The 20479-nt window shown below is 40.2% G+C and overlaps 1 protein-coding gene across 1 annotated transcript; it reads left to right on the forward strand.

The window, feature by feature from the left end:
• The first annotated feature begins 13810 nt into the window (after positions 1–13810).
• LOC112972705 (serine protease inhibitor 2.1-like) lies at positions 13811–17509 on the forward strand. Its single transcript, XM_026079604.1, has 4 exons — positions 13811–14456; positions 15391–15661; positions 16345–16492; positions 17315–17509. Exons 1-4 carry the CDS (start codon positions 13811–13813, stop codon positions 17507–17509), a joined length of 1260 nt encoding a protein of 419 aa, XP_025935389.1.
• Positions 17510–20479: the final 2970 nt, after the last annotated feature.

Below are 20479 nucleotides of genomic sequence, written 5' to 3' on the forward strand. Positions count from 1 at the left end.
TTTTTTTTTTTTTTTTTTTTTTTTTTTTTTTTTTTTTTTTAAGAAGGTTGCATTCAGGCAAAACTGTCATTAAATCTGGGACAAAATAGGCCTATGTGATACTGATGGCATAGATACATCTTCTAGCAGGGAAGATGGGGAGCATGTGGGTGGAGAGGATTTTGTAAGCCTGTTTCTTCCCTCATGGCTGTCTTCTCACCTGTCTTTGCATTGACTGACAAACAGGGACAAGTTATGGCACTGTGCTACTTGTGCCCATTTTCCTACCAACATGAAGTTCAAATCTAGCRTAGTTCTTAACATACATAATGCTTACTGCCTTGCATAGTAGCATTGTTGTCCAGTGAGTCTGATATATCCTTRCCTTTCAGCTGTCACACCATCTAGGCTGCTGCAAAGGGGTCATAAAGACGGTGCATTTTTTTCCCTGTAGATACATACTGGCCTCTCCGCTGTTTCTGCAAGAGCTTACACTCCAAATGCTTTTCAGGGCAGACATGTCAGAATTGGGCCTAAGAAAAGAAGAGGTAGATCAGATCTCTGCACTTCAGCTCTCTGAAACAGGCCTCTGTGAATCAGATACACAGCTTAGAGCAGCCGGAGGGTTACTTTTAGCCTATGCCTGCACCTGAACCAGCTTCTAGAAGCCCCCAAGCAGCAGGGAACATCAACTGTCTCCTCTTTGTGCCAGTGCCTGTACATTACCACCTGGCCCTGGGAGACCACTCGCAGTAGTAAGCACCAATCCAGTATTTTTGTGGGATCAAGCACCCTACTTGTAACACCTTATACCCCATCTCTGACATTTACCATGTCTCTTGCCATAACCCCTTCTGTTCCCAGACTGTCCAATAATACAACATTGGTACTCTATTTCTCACCCGCTTCATGGTTAGCATAGTCACAGTATTATAGGATCTGTCTTCACTATTAGGATACACAGTACTAAAAGTCACATTCATAATGCACATGCGTATTTATTTTTTCTTAAGTTTACCTTCCTGTCTTTTTTTTTTTGCCTCCTTTCGTTTCACAGCATCTATCAGTATTTTATTTCTGTGCTCATGTTCATGGTATGTATCTGATCTCTGGTTGCAGGAGGGGTAAATTACTGACTAAAATGGGTTAGTCTGTTAATGGGTATTAAGCATTAACACCAGTCTTTGGCCTTGAAATATGCAGACAAATGTACTACAGTAGAAAACTGACAATTAATAAACGTGACATTAAAAAGTTTCTAATTCTGCTATTTTATTTCTATAACTGGGAGTTAATAACTAAGATATGTGATTCAAGTAGGTTTTTCATCAGTGTCAACAAACAATTATCCATATACTGCTCGTATATACTAGATCAACATGGTAATGCCAGTAATAAGCTTCAGATGGCCTTCTGCTCTCTCCTGCTTTGGCCTATGCCATAAATCTCTGTTCAGAGCACAGTAGGTTATTTCTGTTAGGAGGAGAAATTATTGGGAAGTTTCGGCATTTCTTTGATGCTGTCATGTTTATTTCAAAGGCTATACACAACATACTGTTTTCTACTGTATCAAATGTATAGTTCCATGTGTCTCATCAATCCTCTTCTCTCTTGACTCCCTCTAATAGCTATGTTACCAGCCCTGTCTTGTGTTTTGAGCTGTGGTTCCTGTTTCTTCAGCTGTCTAATTTCATAAACAAAATTTGGTTGCTTCTTACATTTATATTAAGTAGTATTCAACCCACCATCTAGATAATACTTTTTCTAATAGGTTATGACAGGAAAACAAGAGAAGCGCATAGAGGTTATCAGCTTTTTGTAGTGGAACCCATCTCCAGATAAAATCACCATGATGCAACAGAGAAGAAACAGTAGATAAACTCATCTGTGTGGTATTCAAATTAGGCAATAAGACAGAGAATAAACTTATTATTACCCAAATTAAAATAGATAATACATTCAGTTTGCTTTCATTTCTCTTTGACTACATCACTGGTTCATTCCACAACAAACTTTGACAGAGGGTACTTTTCTTAATGGTTCTTACAGGGCTTTGTAAATTTAATTGATCTAGAGGGACTGCAGGGTCTTGCTAGGTCACAAATAGTGTTCTGACATAACCAGATCTTAACACTTTGGCTCTGAAGATTTATTTGCAGATTGCTTTCCTAAGGAAAATCCAAAAAACTGGACCTAAAATGGAACAGGAGGAAAAAAAAAAAAAAGCTGGCAAGTTTACACCACAAAGTAAAGAAAGCTACTAGAAGTAGGAAGAAAAACTTCAGAAAATTGATGAATTGAAGCACTGATGAAATCAGGAGAAAAGCCCCACCGTAATGTTAAGTATAAAACCGTAGTAAGACAGGACAAAGATGACTTTGAGAAACAACTTACAAAAGTCATAGCAGCTAATAATAAATTCTTTCTCAAAGATATCAGAAGCCCGCAGAGAGCCTGAGGGACGAATAGGTGCTCAATGTGTAAAAGAGTGCTGAAAATGGGTAAAGCCAGAGCAGGAAAGCTCGGTTCATTGCACATGTACTTCCTTTGCAGTGGTTGAGCTTAAGGAATTATTTCAAGCTGAAGTAACTGTAGAAGAGTTTTTAGAAAAAAATGAAAGACCAGGTAATAACAAGTTGCCAGGACCATTTAGTGTTCATATAAGAGTTCTTACCTCAAGAAGGAAAATGTTAAACTTTTCACTGTGATATGTTACTTAGACTGGTCTCTGTACTAGAGTAATGAGAAGTGACAAATACAACACAAGTTTTTTTTCTTTTTCTGTTTTTTAAAAAAGGGATACCAGTGAGCATGTAGTGAATTGCAGATCAGTTAGTTCAACTTTTGTATTTTGGAAACTATAGGATTTGTAGACGCATGGATAAATATGACAAAATAGGGAAAAGCTAATGTGGCTTTGTTGAAGAATTCTTTGAAAGAGTTGATATATCAGTAGATTGTAGGAGTTTGATTGACACATGATACATAATTTAGGAAAAAAGATTCCTCTACCAAGGATTTTTTAAAAATTAAGCTAAGAGGGAAGGCTCTTGCATGATTAATGAGCTATAAGCTCAGGCATATGTTACTCAGAGGATTCAGAAATCATGTGGAAATGGAATGAATTGTGAGGTGACACATTTTGCTGATGATCCCACCTTGTTCACAGGTTTTAAAAAGTGAACTGTGTGACTGTACTGAGTGACTAACTGATAAAATGACAGATAAAATGGAAATTCACTGTCAATAAATGCAAATCAAAGCATATGAGGAAAGAAGTTCCAAGATACTGACGTATCCAAAGTTGGGACAAAAAGTTGCAATCTTAATAATTTCCCTGAAAATTATTTTGAAATTTTCTTCTTCCATGTTATTGAAAAGTGGTAGAAAAATCAATTTTATCACTTGTAAAATAAAAGTCAATGTGAAATATTTTGATCATTTCTGTTTGAAAATGCTGACAAAGCCAATACATCTGTGAAAATGTTTTGATTTCTCTGACTCTCCTTTCTTAAATGGAAATTGCTCCCTCAGATAACTTCCAAGTTTTTCTGGGAAAGGATTGTTAAAGGGATTGTAAGGTACTACAGAGACACCCAAGAATCTGTTTGTATACTTGCATAATCTTGGAAAGTCTCTCAGGTACAGAAAAAGTTTATGAGCATTTGTCAAGTAGTTTGTATTAAGTAAGTAATTTCCAGACCCAAAGTTGCAGCTCACTTACAAGCCTGCTAACATTAAAGATGAAGTAAAGAGTGGAAACCCCAGCTCAACATGTTGCTGGACTTGTTAGCTTTGGCTCTGCACTGAGTGCCCATGGACCAGTAGTAGAAATAACTGGTTTTATGGTAAACTATAAAGGGAAGTGTGTTCAGACCATGCCTGTGAAATTTTACCACCTTTAAGTCAAAGATGGGACAGTGAATCCTGTTAGACTTTGTTCTGGCTTGTAGGATTCTGTTTCTGGTGAGGAGATCCTAGTCATTGTGCTTCACAGAATACCTCAGGAAGGCTGTATCTAAATATTTCAGAGATGTTAGAAGAGTAAGGGATGTTAAATGTCATCTGTGCTGTAATATTTGGGTGTTGGGTTTGAAGTTATAGTAATTAAGAATGTGGAGGCGAATTAGAAAAACAAACGTGTTTGTTAAGAGATTAATTCAATCATCATTAGTAGGAAAGCTGGAGCATTCACAAAGGCTGGAGACCAGTTCAAACTGGTTTTCATAATCCCCACCCACCTAAGCTCTACCAAAGGCATTAATTTAAGAGTGTTGCATCATCAGGGGGAAAAAAAAAAACCCAACTCTCACTGGTTGATCAATGAACCTGAGAGCAGGACATTGTCACCTAGAAGTTCTTGTGACCCGATTAACCTTTCTGCAGAGTCACATGCTCGGTAGGCATCTCCATGGCTGGGACCCGTTCTTGCTGACCGCGTGCCATATGTATTGCTGTTCTGCTCTGTGGAAGAAGACACTTAGGTATTTTGTGAAAATCAGCTCAAAGAAAATAAAAACCTGCTTGGCTTTTCTTGGTCCCCTGAGGTTGGCTTTTGCTAGAGTCTGGCTTTATTCATTATTCCCTTCCTTTGACTCCTTAGGGGAATGCCTTCCCCCATGACTCTTCAACAGACTCTATTGCTGTTGCTCTCCAAGCTGACAGAGGGTGGTGGTGGGTAGAGGCATGGTGTGCTGAGGGGATGAGAGTGGCCATCCCCATGAGAGGGGATGTGACTGTGGGTGATGTGAGGAAAGGCAGAGAAAAGAAATATCAGAACAGATACCAATATATAGGAGCCAACACCAGGCATGGTACTGGCTAGCTCAGTGTAGGGAAGTTTTGATCTATACTGAAATAGTCACAATTCAAACTGATTTCTGTTAAATTAACTAATTTGAGGTACTTGTGTGATGGCTCATTATGTGGAAAAATTGCTCTTTTTTACTTGTTTGTGTATAGATTTAGAGTAGAATTTTTAAAAGCCACTCAGTGTTGGCCTAAATATTCTCCCTATATAGTTAAAAGTAGTGGTCAGAACAAAGCTTAATGCATATTGTATCTATTCAAAATAAAATTAAAACCTGCTTCCTTTCCATGCATGTTACTTGGTGGACTCCTATGTTTGCACCCACATTTTCAGCGAAGCTGTTCTGTATGAACGGAGAAGAATCCAGGGAGTAATTATGGAAATTGCCTCTGTGGCTTACGAGACCACTTTCTGGGTCCTTTCTTCGAGCTTTGGTCAAAATCCATAGTATGCTTGGGCAACTGAGCTTCTGAGTCACGGAATAATGTCATCATTAGTATTTGAAAACACTTTGATTATCCTTACTTGATCAGCTGCATGCTTGAATGTAGGCACTCTGTCTCATCACTCAGCAGTACAAAGGAGGTAAAGGAAGCAGTTCAGATGAGATGGTCCCAACAAGCAACCAACTGTGGACCAAATGGGAAGGTAAAAAAAAACTTTTTAATGAAGGCTTTCAAATTTATGCAGGTTGCTAAAGTCTTGAATTACTCATTGGGATGGTTCTWGTTAACTATATTTTCATGTTGTATAGACACACGTTTATTACAATTTTAAGTACTATATTACTGTTTGAAACCCATAATTAATTGATTAATTTCTTTCTTTAATGCAAGAACATTATTAGGAAAGAAGGATGGGCCTGTGGTTACAGCACTGGGCTGGGGCTTGGGAGTTTCTGCTTCCCTTCCCAGCTCAGTCACAGATTCATTTTGTATAAACTTAGCTTTTCCCTCTGCTTTATAGCTGTAGATGAAGGTGACAGTCCTTCCTTTCTTTGTTTAAACAGCCAGAGAGGGATTCAGGTGCCTAAGCACAGATAACTAATATGATTTTAAATACACAATGCCTACACAGAACTGGCAGTAAAAGCATAGGTTCAGATGAGATGATCCCAGCTGGCAGGGTCTTTGGGTCAAACTGCAAGGTGAAAAAACACGACAATCATGTCCATTGCTATTTCCTCAAACAGGATTTTTACATCGGAGGTACTGGCAACATATATTTGTATTTTTTAGTTGTGAAAGAAAAAGTTCTGGTAAAAGGGCTGGTTCAGACAGTGTCATGTGATGCATGAAAATTGTTAATACTTGCAATTTATGTGTGATTGATGATCTCATCCCATGCCACACTGGYGCATATATAGGTAGCTAGCACCTCTTGAAAACAATTATTAAGCACCTCAGGAAAGAAGGCCCTTTTTGTAAAGTTTAGAGGACTTCTTATGAAGTTTGCAACTGAGGAACTTTTCCAACTTCACTCTTTGAAGCTGTGTATAGGTGCATCCTACACAGCATAGTTTTTCAAACTGTGCATCACAGACACCAAGGGAGAGGCCATGGTATCGAACTGATAAAAATCAATCCTGTCTTCATTAAATTTAATAAAGAAGTTAAATGGCTCAAGACCATTGAAAGTAACTTTGTATTTTCACAATATATTTCATCTTGTATAAAAGAGCAAGGTAAACATGTCATTTTTATCTTACAGATGAGAAAACTGAAGCCCAAGAGAGTGTTAGTAATGTTCCTAAACTCAGACCTGAGCTGCTCAACAGAGCTGACAATAGATCTCAAATTCTTCACCCATTGCTTCAATTATAAGGCTGTCCATCCCATCCTGAAGCCATTCAATACTGAACATTATCTGGTCAATGGAAAAAGTTCCTGGAGATCTTTATTCAGTAAGATTACAACATGGTTATTTCATCAGCTATTTTTGATTGAAAAAGGAAACTGTATGTTTACTACTCTTACACAGAATCCTCTCTTGCAAGTTATTCTCATACAAAAATCTCAGAAGACTGTTTTGTTACTAACATTCGTGTTACAGAAACACTCAGGCCTGAAATGAAGCTCCATGGTGCAAGCTGTTACACACAGAAATAGTGAGAAACAGGTCCTCTCTGAAAGATTTTGGGAGTCACTTGGAGGGCTAAATAAAGTTTTCTAATGTTAGACAATCCGGCCTACTCTTCTGCTGCTTCTTCAGAAGGCCTCAGGTCTGCTGTAAGTCCTGTCCTATATCTGCCAACCTCCACTCTTCTGAAACAGCAGTAGGAGGTTTAGTCATTTTTGTTGTTACACCATACATGTAAGGCACATGCTACACTTATCTGGTAACTTGTAATTGTTCTTGCAACTGAAAATTGATTATTAGTGTTGGTCATTGCCATCTGTATAAAACAGTTTTATAAATTCTTCTCCCTGCTCCCTACATAGTTTGTGCATGTTATTAGTGACAGTAATTCAAACGAAGAGCAGCTCTGGGAGCAGAACTTCTCTCTCCCAGTGAGTGTTCTCATCACTATATGCAGACTGTATTTCATCCCCGTTTCATATTCTTTCTAAACTAAGGAATTTTGCCTTCCTGGCAGCACGGTGGAGAGAGTCTCGAGGAAATATTGAGAGTATGGTTTAGCCATCAAGTGCGAATAAGGCCTTTTTTCTTCATATATCTCATCCAGGCTAGAAGAAGCATAGTTCACCAAACAGACATAGATCTTTAGTCTTAACAGTTCTCCCTGCACTCTTACTGTGTGATCCTTCCCAAAATTTATTAATATAACTAGAAACTACGTGGGAGGGGGGGAGAGGAAGTCCATTTTCCTTCCTAACTCCGCACTCATTTCCCTCATGTTGCTGCTGTGCCAATATACTTGTGGTCTCAGTACTTCATACTTACAAATCTTTGTATTGCCTAATAATATGATATAATAAATCCATCAGGATAAAGAGTTTTTGATATTTAAAGTAACTTGTATATCTGTGAGCCATAATCCCAGAATAGTTATTATTGTTACTAAATTGGCACCAAAACTGTAATTTTCYGACTTTAGGTGTAGAAAAACAGTGGACAAGATGAGTGATTCTGTTGTTGTCCAGTAAGCGTTTATACAAGCCATCAGTTAATTAGGATGTCTTTAAACCTGCTGACTGTTTGGAATGATTTGCTCAAAACAACAGAAACTGGCAGGAAGTTGTTCACAAGAGGTTGGTAAATGCATGAAACGCTCTACAAGTCAATTCTTATAAAGAAGTCAAATATAAGTTGGGGAGTGGAATAAATAGTGATCTCCATGAAGTACAGTTCAAGCCACCAACGCAGCAGTAACTTAGACTTGAGTAAAGTAGACTTTGTCACTGGTTGAGTGTGGTCTTAATTATCAGAAGTAACAAACCACATGAATTTGGTTATTTTGGTATTCTGGACTTTTATTCCTATTAAAAATAATTAATAGAGAAGCAGGATCTAGTCACTAAATGAATGACCAGTATGAATCTGGTTAATGCAGTGTCATGGTGTGGTTTTAGGTTGAAAATTATGGTCTGTGAAAAGGTGGGACTCTAACTGGTTCATGGCAGTGCATGGTATACCTGGCATATGTGCAGGTGTTCATCGGTTTAGTTTGAACAAAAGTTGGCGTAGCACCTTATCGCTGCAACTATAATGAAATGTCAGGGAAATGCCTTGTTAAAGTGTAGCTTAATGGTGTTAAAAACAAAACAGTAATTACAAGGCCTGGCAAATGAAAAAGAAAACAAGAGGCTTTGTAACACAGCTTGTCCTTGACCACCACAATCTTTCACTCACTTAAGATTTGATGCGTAAAATAATCTCCGTACTGTTTTTGTGACATTTTGCAGCTGGCATTGGAAGGAACAACTACAAAGGAAAGGAAAAAAGAAGGAAAGAGAAAAACAAAGAGTCGGAATGTCGAAACAAGGTTTAGCCATGTTCTCTCTGTTTATCTATGTTTGTAATGACAAAATTACTCATATGGGTAGACAAGTATAGGAGCAAAAGAGTGGTCACAACTGGGGAAACAGATGTCATGTCACTACTCAATTATGCTCTTGGTTGCTAACTGGATAAATTTGATCAGCATAATTCTCTAGCATTTTGTTCCTACTGGGAAAAGTTAATAGGAACAAGCAGTACTTTTTTTCACTAACAATTTTAGTTTGTAGGGAGAGGGGCCAAGAGAAGGAGAAGTAAGTGTGTGCATGACTGCATGTGTGGGAGTAAGGAACAGCTTGCTACTTCTGTTCCCACCACCTACCTGTGGCAGTAACTCAGGTGCACACAGAACAGACACATGAGGGGCCCATGTCAGCCTCTTTACTAAGGTATGTAGTAGGAAATCCATCAAGGAAGCATAGCTACCATATATCCTCTCAGTGGCATGGGATTACTATCAGATTGAAAAGGTACAGGCAATAACTTGGAGTGCATATTCAGGTTGAGGATCAGGAGGAAGACTTGACTCTGGTCTGGAATTTGGAAGAGAGCCGAGCTTCTGTGTTGTATGACTGTCAGCTGTTTGTGTGCTTCAGCTCAGCACAGAAAGTCTGACTTTTGACACCAAGTGTCAACATCTGTTTCCAGTGGTTCCAGATACTCCTGATTTCCAGTAGGGTCCTGATTGCACAGTGTTTGTGCTAAGATCCTCCACATGGTCAGAGGCAACAGACAGAAAGTCACAGCTACCATTCAAATGGCACATGATTGTTAGCTCCATTGGCTGAACTGTGACCTTGGAAACCTTGTTTCATCAATATTTGCTCTGTTTCCTCCTTTTTTGTGTGTCTCTAATTTTTATCTATTCTGTTTAATGTTTAACAGTGGAAACTAAGCAGAAGATGATTTAGCAATATAAGTAACAGTGTGGAGAACAGCTTGGTCGGTTGAACACAGCAGGATACTTCTGGTTTTGTAAGTAGTGCATTCATTTTTCAAAGAGGCTTGAACCTGATGGTTTCTGTGGTCTGAGGAATTTTCATGTTCAGCTCATATCATTCGTATATTTGTGACATTGTTCTGTGCAGCTGTTGCCATGAAATAGTAAATAAACAAACATCCAAGGGACCAATGGAACCTCCTGTTCTAGAGGAAGTATTCTTAGCTTGAAATTAGAGTAAAATAACCTTTGAGGTTGTGATTTTTTTAAGCAGTTAGTAAAGCAGAATGTTGATGAAATCACCTTTTAGGTTGGATACAGCCTTTGCTGTGACTCAGAATTAGCATAATGCCCCTAGTGGCTGACCACAAGTTCCAATTTATAAACTCTCCTGGTGACTCAATATATAAAATAACAATGGAACCATCACGAAGGCCGGGGTCTTTAATTAGGATTGGGGTGACTGTAGGGGAAGGATGGAAGGCCACAATTTCTGAGTGTAATTACCCCTTTTATTTTCATAGACAGACCAATATGTGTGTTTGGCAGAGATTTAATTTCTGAATTTCTTATTGGGGTATAAAAAAAAAATCCCATATTTAATAGTCTTTCCAGTCTCTTCATCTTTGACATGGTAATCATAAAATTTTGCTGTCTATAATTTTCAAATTTCAAAGTGTTGAAATTAATTTAATTAACATCTCTAAAGAGAAAAAAGCATGTGGGGGAAACTTGATGACAATTTTTCAGTGTTTTCCAGCTTCTGGTAGAATGACTTCTYTCCTATTTCTAGTAGAGGACTGTAGTACTAACAGAAGTTTTTGAGCTGATCTATTACTAGCAGAAGTTAAGAGTGGAGTTCTGAGTCATGCCTAATATGAACTAGCTATAGACAAATCATATTCTGTACTTCAGAAATTCTTTGAAATTTAGGTTAAGCTTTGTTTGGACATAGGAAGTGATCATGGATCAGGGTTTGTCTCAGATAAAAATCCTCCTGTTATCATTTGATCAAGTGTGCGATATCTCAAATAACTAGAGAAAAATACTCTATAAAAATACTTGTGAAGCAGTCTTTGTATATGTGGTTGCTTGAGAGTTGTGATCAGTGGCACAGAGTCTAGTTGGAGGCCTGTAGCTAGCGGTGTCCCCCAGGGGTCAGTACTGGGTCCAGTCTTGTTCAACTTCTTCATCARTGACCTGGATGAAGGGACAGAGTGCACCCTCAGCAAGTTTGCTGATGATACAAAACTGGGAGGAGTGGCCGATACACCAGAGGGCTGTGCTGCCATTCAAAGAGACTTGGACAGGCTGGAGAGGTGGGCAGAGAGGAACCTCATGAAGTTCAACAAAGGGAAGTGCAGGGTCCTGCACCTGGGGAGGAATAACCCCCGGCACCAGTACAGGTTGGGGGTTGACCTGCTGGAAAGCAGCTCTGCAGAGAAGGACCTGGGAGTGCTGGTGGACACCAAGTTAAGCATGAGGCAGCAAGGTGCCCTTGTGGCCAAGAAGGCCAATGGTATGCTGGGGTGCATCAGGAAGAGTGTTGCCAGCAGGTCGAGGGAGGTGATTCTCCCCCTCTACTCAGCCCTGGTGAGGCCACATCTGGAGTACTGCGTCCAGTTCTGGGCTCCCCAGTACAAGAGGGATGTGGCACTACTGCAGCAAGTCCAGCGAAGGGCCACAAAGATGATTAGGGGACTGGAGCATCTCTCTTATGAGGAAAGGCTGAGAGAGCTGGGCCTGTTCAGCCTGGAGAAGAGAAGGCTGAGARGAGATGTTATTAATGTGTACAAGTATCTGAAGGGAGGGTGTTGAGAGGATGGGACCAGACTCTTTTCAGTGGTGCCGAGCGACAGGACGCGAGGCAATGGGCACAAACTGAAACACAGACASTTCCATCTTAACATGAGGAAAAACTTTTTCACTGTGAGGGTGACAGAGCACTGGAACAGGTTGCCCCGAGAGGTGGTGGAGTCTCCTTCTCTGGAGATATTCAAAACGCGCCTGGATGCAATCCTGTGCAATGTGCTCTAGGTGACCCTGCTTGAGCAGGGGGGTTGGACTAGATGATCTCCAGAGGTCCCTTCCAACCTCAGCGATTCTGTGATTCTGTGATTCTGTGATTTACTGCATTACATAAGGATTTTTTTTCTGGGAAGAAGGGGGAAATTTCTGCTTGAAATAGATGCAAGTAGTTGATTCATATTCCCATCCAGGGCCATCCTCATCTTTTGGTTTAAGGAGATTAAAATTTAGCATCACCCCCTCTCACTGCAGGTCAGTACAGTGATAACTACCTGGACTCATGCAGATCCTGGAAAATATGAGAGTATGCAGCCAGTATATATGYTGGCTATACAAACAAGAAAGATCACCATATCATTAAAGAAACAAAGCAGTTGGTTAATCACCAAGAATACTAGAACTTGGGCTGCCATCAGAAACTCTACCTAGATCTTGTTTATATAATAGACACAGTGGTCTCTCACATCTGGGAATGAATAAGAACCTCACCTTAGCCAGACAAAAGTTGTGGGATGATACTTGTGCTTGCTGTAAATGACCTGGGGAAATACACTCCAGGAAGAGAAGGAATGAGTTCAAACAGGCACACCGACTGGAAACTGGAAGAAGCAGTAAGCATAAAAGTAGAAAAGTTCTAGAAAAGTTTTCATGTAGAAGATGTGAGGGCAAAAATCTTATAGATAGCTTGTTAAGTTTTGAAAGAGCTTTTATGTGCTGTGCCTCCCCAAAATAGCAGGGAACTAAGTTCAATAGAGACTTGTTCCAGCTCCTATGAAATGCAGGAGGCTTGTGTGAAGCATCTCATGCCAACTTTAAGAGAAAGAACATAGTGAAGAAACCCGTCATCTTCAACAGGAATACTCTAGAGTGTCCAAACAGGAACTGTGTTCCTCTTTTCCTCTTGGACCCAGTTAATGTGATACATTGCATGCACTACCAGCAAGGCCCAGTTGTCTTCATGGTTGGTCTCCCATTTATCATAAGCTATTTATAACAGAATACACATTTGGGAACCTGGGGAAGCTCTAGGTTGCACTGATATGCCATTTTGTGGAATTTCTGACATATGTACACCATATTCCCTGCAGATAAGGAGTCTGTCATTTTCTGCCTGGGCAGCCAGAACATGGCATACGGACATATGAGCTAGGGCCTGTGCTGGAACTGGTCCTTCCTCCGCCCTAGAGGGACCCACACGTACCATGAGGCTGTGGCCATGTTACCGGGTTATCCGGTGGTGAGGGGCATGGCCCCATTTAACCAGTCACAATCACCTGCTGCAGCCCTCTGAACAGGGGGRGGCCTGTGTTCCAAACATGCCCCTCATCACCAGGTGTAAACCTGCCGTGTCCCACATGCCTTTATGCCTACTTTTGAGTACACTGCTGACATGCTACAGCCTGCTCCAGGCTTATGCCTCGAATTTTGCCTGAAGTTTATGTAAATGACTTTCATCCCTAAATTATCAGTTGTGGCTGATGACTGGCCACATGAATAGGTAACCGTGAAGTAAACAAGGATGTGCATTTAAGGTGTACCAGAAAGTCCCCGATAGTTGTCTGCCTGTGTGTTTCTACCCTAATGAAAGTGCTGGAGTTTATCCCACTTTCAGTGAAAAGTGAGCTGCCTTGAGTTACCTYACATTTACCACAGTGTATATGGGCAGGTACCGCAGAGTACTTGATGTCTCTGAAASCCACACCCTGTCTTACCTCATGGTAACTTGTTTGTTTAGCTGTACCCTATAGGAGACAATGATACAGGGAAGATAATATCACTGTTAATAGAGATTATTATGCTCTTTGGCTCTATACTTTCATAGCCAACAAAGAACAGTCTTTTCTAAGCAGTTACAGTGGAGAATTGTGGTTTTATTACAGCTGACATTTTAATTAATAATTTGGTTGAATTTATTAATGTCACTTGAAATTGTGTACACAGCCACTTTAAATACAGTATGTATACTAGATCGTTATAGTTGCTTTGTTTATTTATGATAACAAACTATTCATTATTACTTACTGCAAAGGTCATCATTACCTTCTGCTCATCTAATGACTGTTTATTTTGTGACAGAATAATTTGAAAAGAAGATGAAGCATCTCCTGTGCCTGTGTTTGTTCCTTGCTGGTCTTTCTGCTGTAACCCATTGCCACCATGGAGACGTATGCCATGAAGTCAATAATACGAATCTGCATGATGGAGCAGAAAATTTATTAAAGCATGACTGTCACAAACAAGGCTCTACCTATGCAGATTTTGTATTTAGATTTTACAAGCAGGCTATATCAAGAGAAGCTGACAAAAATGTTTTCTTTTCTCCCATGAGCATCTCCTCTGCCTTTGCACTGCTGGCTCTTGGTGCTAAGTCAACCACTTTGTCTCAGATTTTTGAAGGACTGGGCTTTGACAGTGTTGCTGAGGCTCATGTAGAAGATATACACGAAAGTTTTCATAAAGTTTTAGCAGTACTGAATTGTACTGATGTTAACATCACATTAAATATAGGAAATGCGCTTTTTACAGCTATTGGGTATGAACCACAGGAGGCATTTTTAAAAAATACCAAACGATTCTATGATGCAGAATTTTTTTCTAGCAATTTCCATAAGGAAGAAGAATCCAAGAGGCAAATCAATAATTATGTAAAGGAGAAAACCAAGGGAAAAATTCCTGAATTAATTGGTCATCTTGATAGAAGTACTATGATGGTTCTTGTTAATTACATTTATTTTAAAGGTAAGAAATTGAGCATAATATTCTAATGGATAATTTTGATACAGAAAAAAGAAGTTGTAAGGGACTCTTAATGATTTATTAGCAGAGTGACTATATGGGAAAGAGCTAAATTGTGCAGAACCGCCAAGGTAAAGATTAGGCCTGGCCAAAAGCAGGGTGTCTGACTATTGAGAAATATTGATTGCTTGATTTTTCTCCAGTTTTCCTGAAAGCTGTGGACAGTGTAGTCCCCCTGCGATGGGCTGCCTCACAGCCATGGATCTGCTGCGAGCAGTCTGTCTGGTCTGGGGTGTCATAACCAAGGATGTTTCTAAGATCTCCGTATTGAGCATATGGGCCAGTCAGACCTTTAGGGGACTGACATCCTTGCACTTCCAGGGTCCCCAGTATTATGACAAACCTATGAGGTACCCTGCCTGAAAATTTGTGACCTAGCATTTTGAGGGCCTGTGCTTCTGAAGCCCTGCTTGAATTTTAGGGTTCTTTATTCTATTGATGAATTCCTAACCAGACTGAGTGCACTCAGCTTGTATCTGACATGGCCTAACAGGGGGATATGGAAAGGCAGAAAAGTCATGATGAGATCCTGTGGCCACATGTTTAAGCCTGTGAATTTAAATGAGATAAAAGGCACAAGAGAGTGATGGGAACATATGGCAACAGTAGAAGCAGGAGTCTTGATTGCTCCTCATCAACCTTTGGTTGTTTTTCAGCAAGATAGGACTTAGTCAAACTCAAACTGCTAACTGCTGAGCTCGCTGCACAACTAAAATACTTCACTGTGTGTTATGCAGAAGGTTGAAGTGATCTGGTGATCCCCTTCTCCCATACACAGCTCTTCAACATCCTAACATTCAAGTTGGTCTGATTTATATCAGCCATTTTTATGATCCTTGCATGTTCAAGTGCAACATCTTCTCTTTTCCCCCATTAGCTGCCTGGGAAAAACCTTTTGATCCTGAGTATACCTATGAGGATGGTTTCTTTGTGAACATAAATGCATCTGTTAGTGTCAACATGATGCGACGTGAAACTAACTATAACAGTTACTATGACCAGGATCTCTCTTGCGAGGTGGTAGAGCTGCCTTACCAAGGCACCACACGAGCATTGTTCATTCTGCCTGATGACGGAAAGATGAAACAAGTGGAAGATGCTCTCTCAAAAGAAACTATTTGTAAATGGGATAACAAACTTGAAACCAGGTAACTCTTGGTAGATTGATTATTGTACTTTAGAAAATAATGTTATTTTTGAGAGAAAGCATTCATTTCAGATCTCCTCCTGGATTTAGTACACTGATTTTATGAAGCGGGGCTTTAAATGATTCCCAAGATTAGTCAGACTAGAGCATAACTGATTTGCCACTGCAGACTCTCTGACCTGACAGAAGTGGTCATAGCAGTCCAACAACTACCTCAGGACTTACCTGTCTACCTTTTGGCTACATGCCTCTTCTTTCATGCTGCTAATGTAGTTCATTTTCTTCACTGTGTCTTGGATTTTGTCCTTCTTTTCCCTTTTAGCCTTTCCACTCTTTGTTATACCTCCAGTCTCTGTGCTCAGACCATCTGCTTACAGTCTCTGCAGCCTGCTATTCCCACAAACGTCTGCTAGGTGTGTGTGTCCTGGCACTGGAATAAAACAGTGGCAAGGAAGAAATCAGTCTTATTCAAGAGTAACTAAAATCAAAGAGAGGATCTAGGTACAAGAAAATGATGCATCTCTCTCTGGATGCCCAAATTGCTCAGGGAATACAAATGCCACCATCAACACATTAGAAATCAAAAGAATACTTTCAAGTGTCACTGCATTACATACTATTCAGCCTGCTGGCTGAAATAAGATTGCCATGCTTCACTACCGTTTTGTTTTCTCTGTTCAACAGAAGAGTAAATCTGCACTTACCAAGGATTTCTATCAGTGGGTCTTACGATGTTGAAAAACTGTTCAAGGAAATGGGCATTACTGATGTATTCTCTAGCAATGCTGATCTGTCTGGAATTACTGGCAACCGTGATCTCCAGGTTTCACAAGTAAGTTACTAGAGAGAGATGGTGCTAGTGAAGTTTGTTGATACTTGTGATCAATTATATCTGGGACTCTTAAAGACTTGTTTTCCATCCTTGTCCTACTGAAGTTATAAGCAAAACTTACTGACATCCATGGGCTTGCTTAGTAATTGTGCTTTTCTACAGAGAGGCTCTAATGTTCCACTTCTGAATTATTTTAATATCGCTATTAAAAGGCTGGATATTAAGTACATGGGAAAAGGGGACAAGAATTTCTATGATTTCTAGGCACTGGAATACAATTGTTTACATGCAGTTGTGTCAAGTAAACCGTAAGTGAAGGATATGTCATGATATTTGTGTTGATTAGCACCTCATTTCTTAATCTTCTCAAAGTTTCCTGGAAACTTCCAGTTTTCAGTGGCAGAATTGCACCTTGTCAGCTAAAGCTACTATTTAATATGGCAAAGATGTCCAAATACTGCCCCTAAATTAACATTTACATAGCTGTGTTCCATTAATCTTTGAACAATAGAAAAAGTGTTGTAAGTGGAAGTCCAAGCCATCTAAGAAAAGAAACTAGCTAGTGCATGGACTGTTATTGTTCCTCTCTACTCAACACTAGTGAGGCTTCATCTAAAGTGTGTCCATTTGTAGGGTCCACAGTTCAGTCCTGGCATGGAACACACTCCTGTTGCAGGCTGTTGGAGATTTACTATACAATTGGGTCCACTGGATTTTATTGATCCTTTCTTCTACCAAATATTCCTTAAGAAAAGAGTTTATCTGCCCCTCCTAGTTGCTGTCCCATATATACACCATAATTTTTGCTTCTTTTCCCTGCAGGCAATTCACAAGGCCCTGCTGGAAGTGGATGAGACTGGAACTGAGGCTGCAGGAGCCACAGCCATAATCATTAACAAAGTTTTTCATCCTTCTGTTACCATCAGATTCAACAGGCCCTTCATTTTTATTGTTTTTGATAAAGCAACCAGCACCATACTTTTCATGGGGAAAGTTGTCAATCCTACTGAGAAGTAATTGATGAGTTATTGGGCATGCTGGGCATGTATTGGGCATGAGTTATAATGGGCTACAGTGTTTGCATATATGAACTAGTTAGTGCTACTAACTACTCTCTGACTTAGGATATTCACAAGTAAATGATCAATTTCTGTATCAAATGAACAAACAAAAATTAAAAAAAAAGTCAGTTTAAATATGCAGTGTTTTCCACGGCTGAGTAATTCAAGTTATTAATACATTTCCCAAATTTTGGGGAAAAAAAACAGTTTCTTGCAAATTCTTCTGTTATTTTTATAAGAGAATTCTCTCTGCTGTGTGGCTTTGTCCAGATCCTTTTTAGTTCTGAGTTACTCACCAAAAGCTCTATCCAAACAGGAAACAATTCTATTATAATTGTATTACGTTTACTCAGGCACTTGCTGATGGTCAGTATTCTCCTGAGCCAGTTCCTACAGAATCCCTTTTCTCACATATCCTTTTGCTGTTTAGTCAGTTGTGATTTCCCCTCAGCCAGTTTGGTCTTCTTTCTCACATGTTCCAACTCTTTTCCTAGGACATTAAAAAAATAATAGCAACAAAAAATAGAAAAGCTCTGAGACAATAGATTATTCCACTGTAGCACTGTAAATGTCCCTTTGCAGTCCGCAGTTCAGCAAAAAACTTTGAAAGACAGTGACATTAGGCATAAATTGTCAAGGAATTGTCCTGCTATAATGTCATCCATGAATTATTTCTATGGCTAATGAATAAACTAAGCATTATGATTTAAATCCATCACTTAAGGACTGACTCTCAGTGTCTCCARTTTCTTTCCATCATGCTATAAATCTTTCAAAATCAGCAAAAACTTTCAATCACTCTTATTAACATAGCAGGATGTCTATAAAATATGTTTTAAAAGGCTGTTAAGTGAGCCTAGCTRTTCTCAGATGGAGGTGATTCTTTGCATTCTCTCCTTGTGTGCCTACTAGGGTAAAACCTGTTTTCAAGAAATACATAAACAGTCTTGTTGTTGCATGCAGGTCTGGAGATCACCCACTCTTACCAGATAAGCACTAGGCTCAGTGCTCAGCTTTGCTAAACTCTATAGCAAACCCTTTGTTGTCCAGCTGCTGTCTCAAGGAGAGGCTGGCTCCTGTTGTGCCGGTTGCTCTCCCATTGCTCTACACACTTTGATTCATGCCATTGCATATTGCATATTAACACTGGATGGATTTTTTTCTGCAACTGGAACTTGATCCCTGTTCCAGGGAAGACGGTGCTCCTGAACATCCATTGTTCATTTCTGTTGTGGTTCTGGCAGTGGGCTGTAAGTGCTGAGAAGCCAATGCATGCCCCAAATTATCAAATAAACTCCCCCTCTGACATCTCTCTGACCTGTTCTCCCGCCTTAGGTCTGTCCTGCACAGAGGTGTTTTGTTAGGACCTGTCTCTTATCATGAATGCTTATAGTTTGGGTTTAGTGGGCCTATGGTTCTGACTCAGTGAACTGGAGACGGCTGCCTTGCTCAGAAGCGAGTCACTTTGCACCAGACAGCATCTCCTGTGTGGCAAGAACACAGTGGAAGCCCTGAGCTATTGCTTCTGCTGAGGCAAGATACCATCACTGGGACTGGGAGATACCATGCCTCTGTGCAAAACAGTGGCTCTTACAGAGTTGAGATCAGTGATAACTTGCTGTGGTGTGAGGTAGTCTGCTCTGAGGTGACTGTACGAACTCAACAAGAGCTGGGAGCAGCTAGGGTGAGATCCCACCCTGATAAACTGATGCACTGGTACTGATTAGAAAGTAGGATGGTGAGATTTTTATCAGTGGGGTGGCAGAAAAACAGGTTCTAGGCTTATTGCTAAAGGAAAAGAGGTTAGGAAAAAATCTCATGGCTGCTAGGACAGAACAAAGGTTTGGGGAAATAACAAATAGAGCAACTTCCTGCCTTCTCTACCTCCCAAGCCGTTGCTTTTGAGAGTGGAAAGGAGAATGAAGGCAAGGAACTGCAGGAGGAGAGCTGCACTGGGAGTTTTCACATTGGACTGCGATCAGGTGGACCAGGTCAAAGAAGAAACATGGATCTGTTCAGAAAACCCCTCATTTCTGTAGGGCTCTCACTTGTAGGCAGTCCCTTCTCCCTTCTCTTTCAACAAATGGAACCGAGTGGGTAACATCACCTAACAAGGGCAGTGGGCATGCGTCACATATGCATGGCTGTGGTGCTGTGTCATGAGGGCTAGGGCACTATGTCTTCCTACAGGGCTCCTTTGAATGCTGGATGTGGTTAAAAGGTAAAAACCAGGCTGTGGGGCATCACCACAGTTGTCCTCTAGTTCAGAAACTTCCCACTCCAGCCCCAGCACGTTAACCTGAGCTGTGACAGGATCTTGGAGTGGGAAGGGAGAATGGAAATGGAGTGGGAAGAGAGGTATGGAAATCCACAGGACCAGGGTGCCAAATCTACATGGCTGATGCTACTGTCAGCATGGTGCTGATGATTTTCTTTAAGAACTGGCCCAATTCTGTAAATTTTTATGAAGAGAGAGGCTATTTGGTCCTAATTCCAATAAAACCTAATCATATTGGTCTGTCCTGCATCATTTGCCCTCATCCTTCTTTATATTTGATAGGGAACCTTCTACTTCATGCTGTCTAGTTGTATTAATGGTAGAAGAGGAAAAGAGTGATTCAGCTGGACATATGATAGAAATTTCTTTCAGGGACTGTGTATTCATCTTATGTGTTAAGCACGTGTATTTCTATGGCTTTCATTCATCTGTAGATATTATTATTAACAGCCTTCAATCTTCCACTACAGCCAAACCAGACCTGATTAGGACAGCTTAATCATACATACATGCTCAGTCTCTGGGATAGCTGGATCCAAATTAAGCTCTTAATGAAAACTAGAGCTTCTTTACACCCTATCAAGTGCTGTCCACTTGACTTGCTACAGGGACAGTTGGCAGACGGGGATGATGCAGCTTACAGTGGAA

The sequence above is a fragment of the Apteryx rowi genome, unplaced genomic scaffold, assembly GCF_003343035.1.
Source record: "Apteryx rowi isolate R43461 unplaced genomic scaffold, aptRow1 scaffold_5, whole genome shotgun sequence".
Taxonomy (NCBI): domain Eukaryota; kingdom Metazoa; phylum Chordata; class Aves; order Apterygiformes; family Apterygidae; genus Apteryx; species Apteryx rowi.